Here is a 21,236-nt window from a genome sequence, read left to right on the forward strand (position 1 = left end):
GGAGTCCTGTGAATCCTGTGAATCCTGACAGCCGCCGCAGTCAAAGGAGCCCACGAATCCCAACAAGTTTGCCTCGTGTTTTCCTCACGTACCCGAGAAATGTGAGTATGTGTAATCACTGCTCATCAAGTTTACACTGGGGGAAACGCGAGCAGCTATCAATTGAGCAAATTGATTGGATTTTTGCGCTTATTTTGTTTGTTTCCTCAAGAGGATAGGCCTCTTAGTTCAAAGCCATTCGAACGGTCTTTGTTTTTATCTGGCTCTTAGGATAATGTGTTACCTCTAAATAATACTTGACTGACTTTTAAACAAGTACATTTAAAAATATAAAATATAAATAATTGGAATTCAATATTTTGTAATTTAAATAACTTTTTAAAGTCTTTATAATTAAAAAAGGAAAACAATTTAAAGCTTAATAATAAAACTTAAAATATATTCATGTGAGTTACCTCCTTTGTATTCATTTTACTGATCTTATTATTCAAATATTAAATTTCTTTTTTCTTATCTTACAAAAGATACCACACTGTAGCTGGTTTTATATGGGCCAACCTTTCTGTTGTCGTTTGTTTTTTTAGGGGTACAAAATGCGATCAACAGGACCCGGCCGTTATGTTTAATTGCTGCTCACCGTAAAGTTTGCTCTATAAACATTTTAACTAGGCTCATAAACAGACTAATAGACGCCATCAAGTCGTTTGCATGATTTATGCTTCCCGGTGTGTTATTTGTTGTTGCTTTTTTGTTGTTTTGGTTGCTGCCCCCTTCGTGACGTTAACAATCTATATAGAGGACACATAAAAAGGCTGTAAAAAGCCAGGCAGACATGTGGGTCCGTACGGGGACATAAACTGCTGCAGTAATTGAGGCGGACCATTGTTCCAACTCCCCGATGGTGCTTAATCAATACCCGAAATGCGCAAAATAACCAAAATGAGAGCAGCCAGGGCCAAGGGAGCATATAAATATATACATCGAAATAGGAACAGCTACGGGAATAGCAATGCAATATAAATATTTGACGTGCGAGAACGCCTGGCTTCGAAGTGAGTTGTTTAGCAGGCGACATAACAATTGCAGATTTGCTGAAATTGCTTTTACCGGCTGCAGACACATACATATATGTACTCACACTCCCTTCAGCTAATGCTCCTTCCAATCCTCCCCAGAATCCTGCAGAAGTGCGTATGTCCTCGTCAACGTGTTGTAATCAAATGGAACTTGACGTTGGAATTGCGCAAATTGCGCTTTTATGTAGGCTGTCGATTTTCTTCCCTTCACTCACACTCAAGCAAACACACACATACATCTTTTTCTTTCCTCTTTAGCTACAGTGGAGCCTTTTTAAGCGAATTGTTGTTTACTTGTGTCTAGGAGTGTTGCTCCTTAGCATGAAGAGTGTGTTTAAGGTGAGCTTTAATTTAATTGGCTTCGGGCTTAATTTTATGGAGGAAGCGAAACTCTCAAATTGAAGGAAGTGTGTGCTTGGATTTGCAGCTAGAAATTTAAGGGGTCTGAAATTCATATAATTATAAATTGACATCTATAACACATTGAGATTTACTTTTTTTATTATTTTCAAGACTAAGTAGCTTTATTTTAATATAATCACTGTTTCATGAAAAGCCAATATGTTAAATTACCGATGCTTTAAACAATTTCTTTAATCGAAACTATAGAATCGCTTTGAAAGTTACTCCACAAAAAAATATAAAATAATCATAAGGATAATATAATCAAAGGGCAATAAAAACACTAATTTACCCTTTTTTTTAAACACCAACAAAAAGCGGAAATTATGCATAATGCCTAAAAAACTGATATGCTGAAAAAATACATGACGTTTACCCTACGTTTTAATTATAAAATGATTGATTCTTGGAAAATAGGAAACCGAATGCATAGCCGCCAGGAAATCGATAAATAATTTGCACATTTTTAAAGACCTTTTCGTGACCCAGGATCCACTGTATATCCTTGGGGGCCAACTTGAGTAGCACATCTGTCAAATAGCTATTCGGTCTTTGTTCTACGCTGGCCTCTCTTCCGTCAGGCGACTCCACCCCGAAAATTAGCGCCGAGCCTTTCAAATTGAAAACGTGAACCATGCGGTTCATTGGTAATTCATTTATGCGCACATTTGCCAGAATACCCCAGAATACCCGGCCACCTCAGACCGCCAGTCAAAGTGGGGCGAAATTGGATGGCGGATGGGGGTGTCTATATAGATGGGTCTACGACCAATTCCGATTTCTCTTCTCGTCTCTTTTAGGTGCTGCAGGTGTTTCGCATAAGAAATGGGCTGCTGGCATCGATGGAAGAAGGCACACACCGGCATTAGATGTAATTTATACTTCTCGCCAGTCGCCACCACGCACGACTTGACGTCATGATAATGTATCGAATTCATTTTCCAGTTACTTTGGTTGCCAGTGTCTGGAGGAAAGCAGAGTGCAGAGTAACCGTGCAGCGTTTTGTTTGCCAAACATCGCAAAACGCTTTCGACACATTCCCCATTCATACTCAATTACCTACGTGGGTTTTTTTTTTTTTTAGGGGCTCCGTTGCACGTGGCCAAGTTTTTTGGCCCGAGTGTTGGCAGAGCTCCGTAGCTCGCTTCACTCCACTTCACTTGGCTCCTCTTTTATATTTTTCGTTTTATTTTTTTCCTATTTTATTTCACTCTAGCTTTTGCCTTGTGTGTTTGAGTTTTCTGGCCGTGCCAACAACGTTCAATGACTTGGCCAGAGCCAAAAGTTCGATGCAAATATTTGACCAGTGGCCAGACCCATCCTTCGGGCACTGCAATTATTTATTTGATTTCATTTTGCGTTAGCCAAACACCGGCCAAAAGTTCTGCTCAAATATGCAATTTCTATGCACACGAGACTTCAAAATGTTCATATTAAAATTATTACTATGGAGCGGGGCAAGCTCGTAAATTTGACTTTGTGTAATTTACTGAGAGGCCAATTGAATTCGAGGCTTGCTAACTGAATTCAAGTGTGGCATTGCCAAATAAACAATATTTAGTTGCGGCCTTTTCCGCTAAATCAATCATAATCAATATTTAAATTGGTGAAATTGGGAAGTTTTTTTTTGTTAGCGAAAGCACGTCAAAGTGACTGGAAATATTTTTTGTATTGGTATTTGTGGGACGAAACGGAAATAACAGGTGGAATTTACTTTCTTTTCTCTTTAATTTGACCGCCGTCAAACAGGAAAATGCACTTAGAGTGAATTGATTGATTGACGGAAGGATGGATGGATCACTATTAGCTAAAACCGAGTGAAATCGATGCTAATTCTTCTTGTGTTATTTCTGCAATTTTAGATGGTGATCGGCGGCTGTTTTAACACTATTTCGACATATTGGCGTAATTCAATTGAAAATGTTGTGCATGTCGGATGCATAAGTCAGCGAAAAATCGCTAAAAAAAATTGCCAACATTTGTTGGTGTTGCCCTTTGGCCGTTGTAAATGGCTAAAAGCGCGACGTTCGATGTTTATTTGGCCGGAGTTTAATTATTTTTACGCCCACCTGACTACGACCACGCCCTAAGCGGAAATTGCATAGTGTCGCTATCGCAGTTGCCGCCTTTTTGTTTTATTTTAATTGAATTTTGAAATACGTCCACGCCCGTCGCATATTTTTTTCTCCGATTTACTTGTTTTTCCGTTTGCTTTTTTTACCGTGCATTTTTTTCGTTTCATCCGTTGCACCAAAAATGCAATTAATTCGAGCACTTTTTGAATTGTTCCAATGACCCTTCTTTGTATTTGTTATTTGTTGCCGTCTCTGCAATAAATTCCTGCCGCTTTAAAAATAAATCAAATACATGAAGGACTCCGTTTCGCCCTTCTCTGCTCTCTGACAATTGTTAATTAAATCAGTTTTCGGTGTTGCCAATTGAAATGGAATCCATTTACACTTAAACTGTGTTAATATCGCGCTGAAAACTATATTCAAAGGCCGAAAGACGTGCCTTGTACTAAATTTGCCGTATTAACCTGAATTAGAACATTTTCCACCGCTTTCAACTAAAATGTTTTGGCAACATAATTCGGGCTGTTGTGGTGAGCTATTTTCCCATAATATTTGAAAGTACACAGATTTTAAACTGGGCTTAAAGGCAAATTGTACCTAAGCTGAATTGCATCCATACAAATGTTGCGATGATTTAAGATATACCGAATTTTTCAATAAACAAAATTCAATTTAAAAATACAAGGAGAAAAATAATTGTTGACAAGACAACTTGTTGAGAGTTTCCCAAAGGGTTAGCCAAAAACTATTCCCTGGTTTCTCGAAATAAAAGTTTAAACCATTTCCTTGGCAAACCAACCAAAAGCCGATTTAAGTTTCTTTTAAACTTTCTGCAGTTTATTGAATTTTTCCCTTTTGGGTGAGTTCACATTTGTTCATTTATTTAGACCACTTTTGTTCAGATGGATGCGAGCGTTAACTTTTCATTGCGAGTTTTGGTCAAGGCCCGCCAGGCGTATACGCAATATTGTTACATTTAATGGAATATGCACGTCCGGGCATAACTTTGTGCAGCAGTTGGCAAAACTAATTGTTAATTGAAACTAAAATCCCGAGCTGGAGCGGACAATTACGGGCCAAAAAGGAAAGGAATCGCCGCCAAACAAATGCCAACAATTAACTGCGGCAACAATATGGCAGAAAACGCAGAAGCCTTTAGGGTTCAAATGGGTTGTACACAGAAAAATGTAAAATAATAATGTTTTTAATAAATGTTTTTACCCCTAATACGTACAAACGGGGAATCAATTTGATGTTAGGTAGGTGGAATATTGTGGGAGTTTAAATTTGAATAGAATTTATTTATTGTAACAAATTTATTTTAATGCAAAAGAGAGAGACTGGAAAGCTATTGCAAAATAAAAATAAACTAAAAAAAAAAGAAAATCGATTTTCATTAAAAAATTTTTTTTAAAACAACTCTAAAGTTTGCAAAATACACGGTTTTTTGTATCTATTTATTTGTTAATTACAAATACAATAACTATAATAATAGGTGTTAAATAATGTGAAGATAATCCATGTAACCCATTCACTATATTAATTTTTTTTCTAATTACGAATTTTTTTTTTTGTGGTAATCTACCAATCGACTCAGTGAAAGCATTTAAATAAATGCTAAAAATAAGATTAAATGACTATCCATTTGATGTTGTTTACCCCTCATCATACGGAAACCAGTATCAGTTTAATCAGCGAATATTAAAAAATATATATATGGATTTTTTATCTGTGCACTTACCGCTCATTACAATGACGACGAGGAGCAGCAGCCAGGCCACGCAGAGCGGCAGTGGGTGGGCGGTGGGCATGGCGACTCCGGCGGTGGAAATGACTGGGCTTAAACAACAACGATGATGATGGCGATGGCGATGGCAACGACGGCGACGGGCGGCGACAGGAACAAGATGCGGAAATGCAGTAAGCCTGGCCGGCAGGACGAGGGCGTTGCAGCTTCAGACCTTGTTTTTGTGCCTGTCTGTCTGTCTGGTGGATGGATGATGGAGGTTGGAGGATGCTGGTGCTCGTCCTGGTTCCTCTAGGCTGGCAGCAATAACCAAGTTAGCAGCCTCATCATCAGCATGGGCGGCAGCAGTTGCTGCTGCTGCAGCAACGTCATTATCGGCCCTCCCGGCCCTCTTTATTAACTTGGCCAATTGCCAGACCTCCTCGCCCGCAAGGCAGACAAAGGCAACTTAGCCGCCGTTTGGCTTTTCTATTTGCCGCTTCTGTTTTATGCCGTAGTACACGAAATGCGGCCTGTAAAGAGCAGAACGGAGCGGAGCATTACAATCTGTTGGTTGGACTGACGCGAAAGTTATTGCAACTGACAAAGCTGGCTAAATGGCCAACGGTCGGGGGTTTATTTTCTCTTTTTCTTCTGAGGTGGTTGGACTGGAAGAAGAAACTGCCCAACTCCCCCAACTCAAATTCACTCATTGGCAGACTCTTGAGCGGATTCTGCTTCGCCTTCTGCCACTGCAACAAAATCAAAAACGACAACGGAAATGAGCAAAATGATAATGGGGCATGCCGCCTGCATAATGATGGCAGTGCAGTGGGAGAACAGTGGAATAAAACCGAAGATTTAAGAACAAAAATTATAATTACCGAATATTAAATTAACTAGTGAATTATTTAGAAAATATTTGGCATATTTTATAAAAGTAAAATTTTTCTTAATTTATCCTTTCAAAACATTTTCAAATTAAAGCATTTTAAACTTATTTTATTGGTATAGCCAACATTAAGCCAATAAAATATTGATACATTATGCCATAAGCCATAACACTTAATTTGGTACCAAAGTAACTCTTAGCGAAATGTATCTGTACATTTCATTGCCGAAGTATATTTTTAAGTAGCTTAACTGAACTTACAGCCATGACACGGATATTGCACTTTACGAGCTCGCAATCTCCGCTTAATCCCACAAAGTATTGACCGTCCCACCGTTTCTGCAGTCAGAAGTACATTTTCGGGTTTCATTTGCGCCTACTTAAAAATTCTGTGAGGCCACGTGCTCAATCTCTGGCAGCAGCTTGGGAATTTAATTTGCTAAATATAATTTTTTTCATTTTTTTCCTTTTTTTTTTTTGTGTTACTTCGCCAGACAGCCGACTGGCAGGGCTGGAAAGTTTAAACAGTAATTAAGTTAATTGCCTGTCTGCCAGTCGGCTTAGTAATGTCCCCCACTGCTTAGTTTGTTTTATTCAAGTCGGGATCGGAGTGGCGTCACTATACTTCACTATTCCAACGCACTATAATTATGGGCTCCCAGTGGGGATGATCGATTCATCGGCAGTAATGCCATAATAATGGCAGCGGGCACATTTATTACGCATACGCCGTGTGCACACGCAGTAATGTCGGGGTGGGGAAATTTCGATTTTTGCGCATTTATCTAGTAAAAATTGTTCCGGCACTCGTTGCCATTATTCGTAACGAGGAGTTGGGGGGCCAGAGAATTCATAATTCTAATGCATGGATATTATGTGCTATAGTCTGCACATGCAAATTACCGCTACAGTGAACAGCCATATAGGGTGCTATATCATCCCGCCCACTTTTTCCACAACTTTTCCTCCCCTTCCGCACTTATTGTTAGGAAACGGAAAGAAGGCAGCAAAGCAAAAAAAAAAGCCATTTTTGCTATTATTGTTAGCTATCGGTTGTGCACGAAAAAAAAGTAGAGTAACTTTTAACTTAGATAATATTAAAATATATTTAATTATTATATATCTAATTATTTAATTTTTATATGCTTAAGGATACTCTTTATGTTTGCAATTTTTTTTAAGTATTCAGTTACTAAATATTTCTTTCTGTGCAGCAACGTGTGTGTTCTTAGTGTTCTGCAGACATGCCAGCCTTCAGACTTTGGAAAGCAATTTGCCACGCACTGTCAGTGAAGTTGAACGCAGTGGAACATTTCTAATTTTCAGCTACGAAAAATGTATACAATAAAAAGCGCTGGCCAACCAAAAAAAAAAAACGTAAGAAGAAAAGCCAGCGAGCTGCCAAAATTTACATAAATACACATATTCACACGAACACTCGTTCGCTGAAATACATTCACAGATGCGCAATGTAAATTCTATAGTACAAAGATTTGCTTTTACTTTTACGTTTACGTTTCTCGTGAAAGTATTTTCTTCTTTCCGTTCCATAATCATTAAAAATTCTTCGAGGTCGCGCAGATCTGTGCTTTAAAATTACTAATGCAAATGTAACGAAATGGTTCTTGAATAATTGATTTTGACGAAGTCATTTCTTGGTTGCTGAACAAAAACATTACAAATATTTAACGTCTTATTCAGTAATTCAATATGAGTGTGGTTTTTAATGTGTTAATATTTTATTAATTACCTTGCAATTTAAGTAAAGTTATTTTTTATGGTAAAAGCAAGAATATCATATTATTTTTGTTTTAATAAGATTTATATAGTTGAAGAAGAAAAATTAGCCCAATGTGCTTAATGTTGTAATGAAGTTCATTTTAATCATATTTTAATAACAACATTAATTATAATTCCGGGAACAATGAACAGGGTTAAAACACGATAAGCTCCACGTTTACTCTGGAGCCATTGTAATATTTTGATCTTTGGATTGTTAACAACCTTAAGCCTAAGTCCATGGGTCGTGAACTTAATCCATTGGATTACAAATCCCACCAAATCGTGCCTCATTTTTCTTTCCGTTTCCCTTATAATTACTGGCAGGCAGGCGAGCCAACGAAAGGCACCGAAATCGTCTACAAAATGTATATAACATTATAAAGCAATTTGCAGTAAATCACCCAAAGCGACGCGCGTGTTTATAAATCACAAGCAGCCCAAAAGCTTCTTGCCGGATTCTCTTCCTTTTTTTTTTTTTTTGGTGAGTATCCCGCTGCTTGAGAAAACCAAAATCGAAATGAATAATTAATATGTCGCGCCTGCCGCAGACGGAGAAAGTCTTCCATCTTGCGACTTCCATCACGGGGAGCAGAAAGCAATTCCAGGTCGGGCCAAAACAAAGTTAGCAGACCAACAAAGAGTGCGGCTCATGTGAATCCCTGCGGCGTCTGGGCCGAAAAACGAAAAACGGGCCATAACAAAAATTGGGCCAAAGTCGGCAAAAAGCGCTCGACGAGATTGACAAATTTGCCACAGCAAATGAAATGCTTGACTCGGCTACGACTGCTTAATTTTTCATTTATGACAATGTTTACGTAATTCGACAGCCAAAACAACTTCCCAGGCCCGACTTTTCCTAACTCCTCCTCTCCCTACTTACCCCTGAAACCTATAAGCAAATGGGCGCTCATTTATTGTCATCCCCCGGAATGGGAAACTCTTGGCCGATATGGGGTTTTCCGTGGGAAACCCATTCCACCCAGCGGTTGTCTGTTGTTGTGTCTGCTGGAAAAGTCAAAGTCAGGACACCGTGTGGCTGTTACGGGCTGCAGCAATGGCTTTTAAACCGTTTTAAATGGCCGGCGATTTGTTTGAATGTTGTGACATAAAACTGCAATCTATGGCCCATTCTTTGGGGGAAAACCAAGGTAAGCGGCACTGGAAAATCTGTCTAAATAGCTCCATCGACCGGCAACAAGCCGATTCACCAGTCCATTTGCCAAAGTATCCTGCTGAAAAGGACCTTGGGTTGCTCGGTTGTCCCTCAATAATCAAAGATCTTGTGCAAATTGAGAGTAACAGCTTAAGGATTAACTCTGGAGGAGATTGAAAATGCTGCAGGGATTTTAAAAGCAAAACAAAGGGAGCAGAAACCGCAATTTCTATGTTGCTTTGATATATATAGGCCCATTTAGCTTAAGTGATCGTTTGGAAATAGATATTCCTGATGATAATGTTAAATATAGGAAAACAGGGTCAGAGAAACATTCACAATTTAAAGTAGCCTAAAGTTAAAGAGCTGAACAAATAAACCTTTTAAAATTGTCATCGTTTAAAGTGAAATCTGTTATAAAAATAATTTAACTGTTTTTCTTTGAAATATGAAAAAGCAATTAAATCGAATAAACAACGAAAAACAATAGATCAGCTTTTTGTTTGTTTAAAGAATAAAATTCGTCTGCATATTAAATGGTAATAAAGTGCGAATAAATAATGCTAATAAAAGTGTGATATAATCCGTCATACTTTTGGGTAGTAAATTTCTCAGAAGACCCAAACACCTTAAGCCATAACTTTGCCAAAGAGGACGGATACTGGGCCAAATCAGGACCTAATTTGAATGCCTGAGGAGTAGAACAGCAATCCGTCAGATAAAATCCTAGTTGGTCGACGACAATTTACCATTCGAGCGACTCGTTATCCCTCGCCAAACTTTATGATAATTATGCAAATTATGCGCTGCTCCTAATTGATATTGACAACAATGGGTTGCTTTTCCGATGACCTTGGCGCCGGGTCATTAGTCAAACCATTGCAATTGACAAGCAGCCAGTGACCCCCAAAAATGGGCGGGCTGAAAATGCTGAAAACACGACAGCGAACCAAACCAAACCAAACCGAAAAAAAATATGAGAAAATTATTGTTTTGTTTGTTGGGGGGACCAGTGGCAGTGAAAGCCTTGCGCTTCACGGCATATTAAGCAAAATGAATAAATTACAATTGCAAATAGGCAATTTCCTACACTTCCTTCCTTTCGACAATTCACTGTACAGCAGAACACACAGTCGGTCGGTTGAGTTCTGCGGTGGCTGTCAACTTTTCGGGCGGTATTTCTGGTCTAAATAACGTCTAATTTGCAATTTTGTTTAATTGTTTGTGGCTTTGGATTTTGACATGATGCCGCTCAACCAACCACTTCGCCTTCCTAATTTTTGGCCATGGCGTGCGGCTGGATCGTAACTGATTGTTTGTGTTTTGCGTTATTTGAGGTTTTTAGTTTTGGGTCAACGTCAAAATCAACGTCAACGAAACAAAGGCACGCACCGGAAAACCCACTTCCGCTCGAGCTCATCCAACTGGCCAACTGGCATGTCTTGGCAAAATTATAATAAAAGGTTTATATGTTCCAAGTAACCAGCTGAATATCGAGTCGCCCCCTTTGACCAATTAAAGTCAGGCTAACAGACAAAGGATCCCTGGCTCAAATTATTGATATAGTAGCGGGCAGAAATTGCTCAATTTGAAAGGGATAGTTTAAAGACAATATCCATGGAAATTCAAGCCGTTAATTACAAGCCTCGTGGGCTTTCACTTCGAAGGGACATTACACACATTTGTGGCTCACAAAAGATAATTCCCTCACATCCCTGTAAATTAATATCTAAACCAAAGCAGCATTGAAGTATCAGTTCAAGAAGCTTACGATAATTATAGGCTTTTGCTTTCAGTTATTTGACAGTGAGTAACTAAGCAAGAAGTAGCTAGAGTAACTAATAACTAAATAACTATACTCTTCAAAAATTTTATTTACCTTTAAACAATTTATAAATATCTAGAAAATTATAAGAAACAGAACTAATAAAATAGCTTTATAATAAACAAGAAATTGTAGAGGCTCTATGCTCCCGGGTGGAGTGAAAGAATGTAATTTTTAATATGAAAAGGAAAAATAATAGTTGTACTTCTCTAAGTAAATGAAAGTGAATCCGAAGTAAAGATTTTGGCCGATTCTCAGACCTACTCAATACGCTCACAAAATTTCATGGGAATCCGTATAGCCGTTTCGGAGGAATATGGGAACGAAAACAGTGACACGAAATTTCATTTATAAGATTAGTAAATTATAATGGGATTTAGTCAAGCCCTTCTGATTTGTCTCTTAACCTAAGGAAACTTCTTATATTCTACAATATTTCTTTTACTCATTAAGTAGGATATAGTTATTATATATCGTTTTCACTTACCCCGCATATCCTGGACATAATTTCCTGTATTTACCCTGTAATCCAAGCGGCGTACTTCCTTCAGATTATTTGGGATTTAAAAAGTTGGCCTTCCACCTTGTTCAACATTGTTACACACACACACACACACTTGCGGACATCTGGCGTAATTCACGATGTGGTTTGCAGTTAATCTTTAATAGCAGCTTACTTTTCCATTCTCCAGTGGTTGCTTGGTGTTTTAATCACTTTTCGGTGTACTCCCGATCATATACATCGATTTTCCGAACTTCGCGACATTTTCCCAAAAAATCTTCCGCGCGCGAACCTTCCGACTCGAGATCAAATGACTGACTGAATCGTATGGCAGCGCGATCGACTGACGCAGCCGTTCACTCGCTAGCGCAGCGAGAATGAGAGGCTCTGAGCGTAAGCGACCGCAAATGAGTAGGTTTGAGCGTAAGCGGTGTATAATTGTGGGAGAGCGCGAGCGAAAGAGAAGCTTAGAGTGTGGCACTCGCTCATTGCGCTCATTAATAACTGACGTGGTTCAAATTGTGGGAGAGCAGTGGCTGTCTTCTCTCTTGCTCTTGCTGTGGTCTCAATGCGATAACTGCATGATCTCTGTTTCCGTTTCCTGCTGTTTAAGTATTAGTGGTACTCAGCAGAAATTATTACCACAATTAAAGGGCCTTAAACTTTTAATACATGCATAGCGTGCTAAGATACTTGCCTTACATAAATGTATTAGGTATTTATAAAGTGCTAGAGGTCCTATGTCTGCTTCGCTGGTCAACACAATTCAACAACACAAAAGTCAATGTTGCAACATTTTTCAAATATATGAAAAAACTTAATTCACTTGGAAATGATAAATGAAAACCACAAAAATTGAGTTAAAATGCTATGGTAGCGTGTTTGTCAGTGTGATGAGGTAGCAACTCACTTTATATGCGACAATATTGCAATTTTCTTACGGATCCCTAATTTTTTTCCAAATAAATTAAAGCCTATTTTACTCCACGATAATGTAGCTTTCTATCGGTGAAAGAATTTTTTAAATCGGACCAGTAGTTCCGGAGCCTATTCGCTGCAAACAAACAAACAAACAAACAAATTTTACCTCTTTATAATATTAGTAGGGGAATGTCGTCAAGGTTGGACAGTTGTCAGGGTCGGACACTTGCAATTTTTCTAATAACCCAACTATCGCCATCTGTGTGCGAATGTGGTATTAATTGTTATCACTGTGGGAAACTTTTCATCCCTAGCCGCATCCCATAACTGTTAATTTTCCTGTTTTGTTGACAGAGTGTCGTGATAGTGAAGAAAAAAGTATTCAAGAACGCGCTAAAAAAGTGGCATAATTCAGCGGAAAATATGCCATCCGCAGGGTAAGTTTAAAAATACGTTAAGTGGTTCCCCCTTAACGAAATCCTAAAAAAAATTTGTTCTAAATAAAGCGATTTGGTAGTTATGTTGTGCGGTAGGGTTATGACTCATGTTGTCAGGGTTGGACACTTTTTGTTGTCAAGGTTGGACACCCTTGGTTTTTTCCCTTTTGTCAGAATATTTTAATTTTTCCAATGTTTTTTACAGTTATTACAGTGGTAATTAATTACTTGATTCAACAAAAAGTGAAATAATTAGTAAATAAGTAAAAAAAAATAAATTCTTTGAGTAATAATTTATTTTCTCCCTTTGAGGAGGTTCACGCTACAAGCGAACGACGGAAGGAGGTAAAGTCGACTTGCATAATGCTGTCCTGGCCATTAAAGCAGTTAAGTTGGAGAAAGGAAAGTTAAAGACAGTAGCAAGGGCTTATGACCTGCCTAGAACGACTTTGCGGCGATATATTAAAAAAGTATTGTAGATGAAGAATATGAGGACATTTCTACTGTTACTGACGACGATCTCGAGAAGACCCTGAAAAAGTTATTTTGTTTGTCCTAATTGTTTGTAAAATTTGTTGATCACAATAAAAAAGAGTCAAAAGACATAAAATACACCTGATCCATGGATAATGTCCTCTTTTATTGCTACTTTTCTGAAGTAGCAATTCAAGTGTCCAACCCTGACTACAGTGTCCAAGCCTGACTACATTTTTTTTTTTTTTTAAATACTCGCCATTTCTATGTTTTTCATTCCACAACATAGTGCTCATTGTCAGACATACCTTTTGCCTTTACCTTTCAAACTATTTACTCAAATGATCTTAATTCTTATTAAAACGATAATTATAGGCAAGGGTCGAAAATGTGTCCAACCCTGACGACATTCCCCTATAGATAAATATTTTCCTTTGTTATTTTTCTTGCCCTGTATTTAACTGTCATACACCATTCATTAATTACCTATTAATTAATCCCCACTTAAATGTAGCGTCAAGAATATTAAACCACTGCCAGAAACCAACACAGTGCCTTCAGAAAGTAATCAGCCGAGTCCTTGTACTCAGTTACGGCCAAAGTCTGCGACGACTTTTGGCCAACAATAAAAGGCAGTCGAGTGGAGTCTGAATGACATTGTTCCTTTCATTCTGCTGCCAATTTCGCCCTTTCTTCCAGAAGGTCCTTACAAATTAGCTGTGCGAGTGCCTTGCACTTAGTTTTTGTCTGTGTACTTTTCAAAATTGGCTTTCACACGCCATTTGCATTTAATTGCCGAGCTGCTAGGGAGCTGAAAGGAGAATTGGTAAGAGGACGCCAGCCATGCTGGCCTTGTTAACAAGCGCATTTGCCTAAAACTGAGTACACAGTGTGAGAGCGGAATTCATTTGGCAAATCAAATATTATTGTTAATACCATTTCGACTATCTGCAGCAGTTCCAGTCCGGCAGTCCCCGGGGAAACCCATTCGATAAGTGCCAATTTGGCCATAATGGGCATTAAAGTTTCAGGCAATTTGAGGAGTGTGGCTTTAAGGCCAGCTGAAGACACTTAAACCGCCATCTATCCTCATCATCATCATCTTGACGGTATTTATTGTCAATAAAGCCTTGGCAAACAACAAATGCGACACAGAAAATATTGTAAGTGTGCAGTGAATGCCATCTAAATGTCTATATGCGATACATTTTGTATGTATTTTCTAGATTGAATTGGAAAGTCACCATATTCCCATTCCGCCGTCCGTATTTCGATCCCACTTCAATTGAAAATTGTCTGCGTGGCAAAAGTGAAATGCTTCGGCGAGAGTCTTCAATTCACAGAATCGAATCGAATCGAATCGAAACGAAACGCAACGAATCGACGTCTCCTCTGGTGATTTTGCTTCCTCCATCGAAACCCGCTCCCCAGATTCCCAAACTCGATGCCGTGATGCCATTGATGTTTTGCTGCGCACTCGAGTGTGTTTTCTTTAGTAATGGAATTTATTAATATTTCATTGTGTGGGCCCGTGAAAGTCATTGGGGGAGGGGGAGTTGGGCGGAGGAGGGCCACAACGAGGGCGCCTGGGATTGGGTTCCCATCGAGTTTGCGGCTGACTTTAAGGAATGTCAACAATTGCCAGCACTTTGAATGCTTCAGACATCCATCCCGCAGGCTCTTCACATCTATCGAAATGTTCTCAAAAAGCGAAAATGTTCACTCCTTCGGTTAAGTACTTTTTGAGGTTTCCATTATGAATCGCTATTGTAGGCCTACACAGCGGAAACAAATTAACTAAATTGAGCATTGATTTTGTGCATAGCAAGTTAAATGAACTCCTTGATGGCATGCTAAAAAGTACTTTACATAAATTTAACTTATATAGTAATTAATAAAAAAATTCTAATTGATAGAATTTGTGTTTTAGTACAATCCATTTATTTAATAAATCATATTTATTGTCTCTGTTTTAATGTGTTTTTGATATAATTTTCTTTGCAGTCAACAAAATGCCGTAAATGAAATTTAAATCTAAATGGTGGCTGTTCAAGACCCAACATTCATATTTCTTATCTTTCACTTGTGCTATTATCGATTTGAATACGGATTGGGGAAAGCATTGCATCTAATTGCCAACCTTAATTGCCATCGAAAGTGATTGCCCCATTTTTGCCAGGATATTTATCAATGTAAAACGGCAATTACTCAGAAGGAGTGTGTGTTTACGGCTGATTTGCCTAATTGCTGATGCTGAGGGACATTAACAATACATTTTCCGGCTGACTGACATTTCGGCAACATGTACTCGAAAAAGCCTGGGAGCAATCTCCGCTCCGGAAGCGGAGGTCCGAACTCTAAGCCATGCATAATTCATGTAGCAATGTGTTGTTGGATGCGAAATCGACAAAAAAAAAACAATTTAAACCTAGACGACAAATTGTTAAAAAATTCCAATAAAAAACTTTTAAGGTATGCTACTTTAAAATCGGAATAAAATTGGTAAAGTTATGGAATGAGAGGTGCAGATTTTTGGCAAATTTTGAAATTTGAAATCAAAAATGACAAAAATTCGACAAAAAAAATTGAAAATTAAACCTGAAACGCAGTTTGTTAGATAATGTTACTACAAAAAGTTTAAAATATTTCACCTTAAAATCGGAATAAAATTGGAAATGTTATGAACTGAAAAGAAAAATGATAAAAAATCAAAAAAAATAAATAAAAATTAAACCTTGAACGCAGTTTGTTAAAACATTGAACATATTACATCATTTTTAAGACTTCCAATTTTAAAATTAGTATAAAATTAAAAAGTTATGGACTGAGGAAAGCAAGATTTAAGTGGGTTTTGAGGTAATCCATTTTTTAACAGAAAATTTTGATGCAAATTAAAAACTTTTTCTAGTAAAGAGTTTTAGGGAGTTAAGAATAGAGTGCAAAGTGTAAAGGTCAAGTATCTCAAGAGCCAATTTCGACTTGCGCTTATTTCCTTCTTTTTTGGTTTGGATCGCATTCGAATTTTGTGTCAGATCGAAGAGCATCTACAACCATGCATAATTCATGTAGCTGTGTGTTGTTGGCCAGAAACTTTTGCATTGCCGGGCAGAAGAAATTCTTGTTGACCAACAAAGCGCATAATGCAACTTTCCAATGGGGAAACGCCTCTGCCACCCATAATCATTTCGAATTCCACAACAAACAGCTGGAATCAAATTTCGAAACTCGTAAGAAATCTTGCACGCCATGCACATATAGCCACTATTTTTCCCACATTTCCCTTCGCTTTCCTCGGCACTCTTTCATCTTCTTACAGCCATAAACTTTTCAGCCATGGAATACGAGCTTTTGGCACGACGCACACAAAAATGATACGAATGGCGGAGGAAAACCCGGGAGATGTGAGGAAAAACTCTTGTGATTTCAGCAATCAGAATTTTTGGGGGGTAGGGGCGTGGTCGCCGACGTCGCCGCCCACCCGCCGCGCAACTCGTGAACAATATGAAAATAATAAAAACAGTTACATAAATCAAAAGTGATAAGGAAAAACAGTGCATAAAAGTTGAGCATTGAGGAAGGCATCTGAGGGACGAGGCTGCATCGTTTTTTCTTCGAGACTTCTCACTCTTTTTTCTTTCCATTTTCTCTTCCGCAGGATTGCGATGCAAAACGCAAAACAGAGAATCGAAAGTTGAGCTCCATCTAAGAAGGAAATCAACTTGAACAACAGGAAGCGTCTGTGTTGACCTGGCCAAGTCCTTCCCCTTCCCTGGCTTCTCCCCCATTCAATATCAGTCTTTCATTCTGTCGAATGGCAAAGGTGAGAAATGCGTGTCAATTTTTTTCCTATTTACACGAAAGACCCTTCCCGCAAGCAGGAAAGCATCTGCACTGACAAGTGCTGAATTATGGTAGCTGCACATCGGTCCAAATTGGGTTTATAGTGATAGTTGTCCTTAGCTAGGAGTTGAGTTGGCTTATATTTAAGTAAAGGTAAGAACAAACAGACAGAAATGAATAAATACTTGATTAAAACTGATTAAAATAAAAATGATTTAAAATAAAACAAAAAGAATAACATCCCATTTTTCTTAGTTCTTATTGTAAATTTTTGTAAATGTTTTTAACCACTATTTTTATAAGAATGCTTATACTTAAACGCGATTTCATTTATTTTTTTTAGGCTTATTTACATTCTTTAAAATAAAAAAATACCATAATCATAGTTGGCTGCGTCTTAAATCCATATTTCTTTTATTTAAATTCCATCTATGCTACTGGGCATATCTCAGCATTATCATATATACTATCTATTCCTCCCCACTTGGCAATCAGTCTCGCTTAACTCTGGCAATCGGGTGGCGATCGAAACTGCAATTGCAACTGCGGGTGTTGACTTATTTATACGGCACTGCAGTGGGGCAGTGGGAATGCGAAAAAATGTGTAGATCTACCCACTGATTCGACCCAGTGAGATGGTGATTTGTTGTCCTGCCAGCAGACTGTGCATACAAAATTACAGACGACGCTGTCGTCATCCCGAGCTGCTGGCAGTTAATGTGAAAAATGTGTTGAAAATCGCATTCATGCATAGATTTCTTCCCTCACTCCCCTTCGAGAAATGTGCTCCGCTCCGAGTGGATTTGTTGGCAGCCACTCGCACACTTGCCGCCGTCATATTGATTTAGTTGCCCTTTGACCCGGCCAACTCCCCCACCCACCCAGTTCGCTGGGCTGGCAAAACAAATCAGGACGGGGACTGGTTGACTTAAAGCCGACACAAAGCTGCTATGAAATGCAATTAAGCCAACGCCTCCGAGTCGGAATGCGAATCGGGGTTCTGTGGCGAACGGCGGGCGGGGTTTTCCTTCAACTTGGCCACAGGCCACAGAAGCCAAGTTCCGACGATTGTTCGTTCCAGCCAGGATGAGTGGCTAACCGTTGGCCAAATATTTGCTAAGCATCGGTGAGGATGTGCCACGTTCGGAGCCCACTCTTAATGGACCACATTAGAGGCAAAATACGAGCACATTTGCGGCATTCACGAAAAGGTAAACTAACGCCCACACACATCGGTCCGCCCTCATAAATGTGCAATTTATGGACAATAATTGCCAATAAGAGCCGCACAGCTGTCGTCGAGTCTGAAGTTCGTCCGTATAATAAAATCCTCCGACTGGGAGGATACTATATATTCTGATTCTGGGCCTGACTTCCTTTGTGTGTGGAATTCATTTGCATGGCCGGATATATTTGGGTCTTGCTCAATTTGCTCCAGAGCTAAATTGAGGCTGCAGACTCGGTATTGTTGTTATAATTCACTGGCGACTTGGCATTTGCTCTTAGCCTCGAACTGACTCTGATTTGTGACTGAAATTGGCTAATAACCGGACTTATAGTTTGTGTACTCAAATATTAAACACAAATTTCAAAAAGCTAATGCGATTATTTGTTAAGTTAGGAACAAAAAGTTATTTCATAAAAATAAAATGGAAAATGTTGTTTTTTGAAAGCTACAAACGATTGTAAGTTTTTCAAAAGTTAATTAATTTTTCTTTTATAAATTGCGTAATTTTTTAGGTATCAAATATCAAAATTTTTCATCGTAAAAAATTGTAAAATATTTGGTTTTATTTTTTCTTCTATGAATTGCGTAATTTTGTATGTATCAAATAACAACATTTTTCATCGTAAAAAATTATTGAAAATTTTCCTTGTTTAGTCAAAGTGAATCGATTTAATTATTTCTTTGCGACCAAGTTGCAATAATTGGCTTTAATTATAGTCCGCATTCATGCTGCAATTATTAATTCGCAATAAAAGGCTCGGTTGAGTCGCGATTTAATTAAGCCTGATGTACACTCTCCGGAGGAAAACTTTATGATTTTAACGACCCGTAAGTGAGCTGTGCCAATTAATCTTTCGCACAAATCGCGTGCAATTCTACGTTAATTTAATTTCAGAAGCCTACTTTTGCGGGTCAAAAGGGAAAGTTCGCCGTTTCGCGTTTAAATCAATCAAGCTCAGCCATTCGAGCAATTCGCCAATGGTTTATTAATGTTTATATTTTAACGGGTGGCTATTGTATCTGTTCGCTAACCGCAACTGCAACTCCTTCTCGCATCCGTTTGTTTAATGGCCCAAACGCGACGTATTTGCAGTGGCTTTAATGGCAATTTAAAATGTCGGAAAGCCGCAAATTTCCGTTTTTCATATAAAATTAAACGCAAATACGGTGCAAAGAGCGTTTGCACAGACACTCACACTCGCCAAACAATGGCCAACACATACGTATACACACACATACTCGTACTCACGCACACACACAAACGAACACAAATAAACGCACAGTTGGCCGCAACGCGAATGAAAGTTGGTGAGTGCAAACGTGCCGCGAGGAAATTAATTTCCGACAGAAGTCACACAGAAAGGCATCGAGACGCGCAGCCAGGATAATTAAGCCCCCACACAAATACACACACACACACACGTACGTAGTCCATATCCTGGCCACACGTCTCACTGGCTATTTGCCTTGAAGACGGCCACTCGGTGGCGAAAGGATCCGGCTGAAGGATGTAGGCCGCGAGCCATCCGCACCAGAGCCCAAGCCAAAAACAAAACCAGAACCAGAAATGGTAGCCGCTGACAAGCGACGGCCGCCCAACTCACGGTCAACGGACAAAAAGACAACGGACAACGGACAGCAGGCAACGGACAAAGGACATGGGACCTCGGTGGACATTCGAGCGAGGGATGCCTGTGGCCGTAGGCTAACTTGGGCGCAGCTGTCATCGCGCTGCGATAAATTTTGGAGGCCAATGTCGGGCGGCGACATAAATCAGCCCAGAGATTTATGGCGATTTGCGTTGCGCAAGTTGGCGTGCGCGATAAAGACCCAAAGAATGCGACCGAGGCGGTCTGATCCGGGGACGACTGTTGCTCTCCGGCTGACATCGCCGGCGCAGTTCATAATGAGTTAGAGCCACTTGGAACAGGTGCAAGCTACGAGATACCCCGTATCTATGAGATACCCCAGTGGTAAGTCCTCAACAAAACTAAAGGTGGAATAAAAGTTAAAGTTCCGAAGTTAATAACATTAGTAAATCTTACCCACTTTATAAATATCAAAAGCTAAATCCCTATTCTTAAATTTAAGATTTATATTGATTAAAGTTCTGTTTCTCTAAAAACTCAATAGTTCCGAGGCATTTATGTATCCCAACCAATTAACCAAATCGCTTAATCAACAGAAGTCAATTTGGTAAAGTGCCCGAAGAAAAATCCCTTTCCCCAATCCCGGACAGTATAATTAATTAGCATATTTGATGTGCACCCATAAACACCCATCCCTCATCACATTTACAGGGTATAGAGCGTGCTTAGACAGCGGCACAAAGGAGACACTAAGTTAACAAGGGACCTGCCTATCTGTCCGTTGGCCTCCTCCACTTTCCATTTCCGCATTCCTTGTGATTATCACACTGGGACCTATTTCCCACAATATCAGCAAATTGAAAAGGGTAAGAATGTCCAGTCCACTTTCACTCAGTACCCCGATACCCCCGATACCCCCGATTCCACCCACAGATGTACAGATATAGATGGACGGACCCGGGACGAACGATAAGATGACCGACTGCTGGCATGTGGATGTGGGTCAACGGAGGAGCGCTGGACAAATTCATTAGGCGCCGGATATCGTAAAAGCCGGCCCCAAAGCCGACCGAATGCCTCAATTTACATTTCGAACATATTTTCATTAGCGCTCTGAAGATATCGCCGCGTCCCAGCCATCTCATTTCATTTAAAAAATAAACCCCCGGAAGAAAGGGAACGGGGGGCGCATTCTTAATATTCAGCCCGTCGATGGCATTCTCATCTCGCGTTCGCCGTCATCTTCGCGGCCAATATTAAAAATAAAGTCCATCACTTACAGTCGCCTTTTTATTTATGCGACCGCCCGCCGAC

The 21,236-nt window shown here is 39.3% G+C and overlaps 1 protein-coding gene and 1 long non-coding RNA gene across 6 annotated transcripts in view; one reads left to right on the top strand and one right to left on the bottom strand.

The window, feature by feature from the left end:
• The window catches only part of LOC108087536 (kin of IRRE-like protein 3), a 108,173-nt gene that overhangs the window by 68,546 nt on the left and 18,391 nt on the right, over positions 1-21,236 (bottom strand). For 4 of the 5 annotated variants that reach the window (XM_043209268.1, XM_043209262.1, XM_017184943.2 and 1 more), the window contains exon 2: positions 5,295-5,812. In XM_043209268.1, coding sequence (XP_043065203.1) covers positions 5,295-5,364 — 70 coding nt within the window. In that variant the 5' untranslated portion in view covers positions 5,365-5,812. Of the gene's footprint in view, positions 1-5,294; positions 5,813-11,418; positions 11,735-21,236 lie in introns of those variants that run through there. The other variant, XM_043209266.1, reaches the window with a different exon arrangement.
• On the top strand, positions 13,717-15,156 carry LOC108087538. Its single transcript, XR_001771180.2, has 3 exons — positions 13,717-14,091; positions 14,220-14,428; positions 14,492-15,156. It is a non-coding gene; the product is annotated as an uncharacterized LOC108087538 (long non-coding RNA).

The sequence above is a fragment of the Drosophila ficusphila genome, unplaced genomic scaffold, assembly GCF_018152265.1.
Source record: "Drosophila ficusphila isolate 14025-0441.05 unplaced genomic scaffold, ASM1815226v1 contig_106, whole genome shotgun sequence".
NCBI lineage: Eukaryota > Metazoa > Arthropoda > Insecta > Diptera > Drosophilidae > Drosophila > Drosophila ficusphila.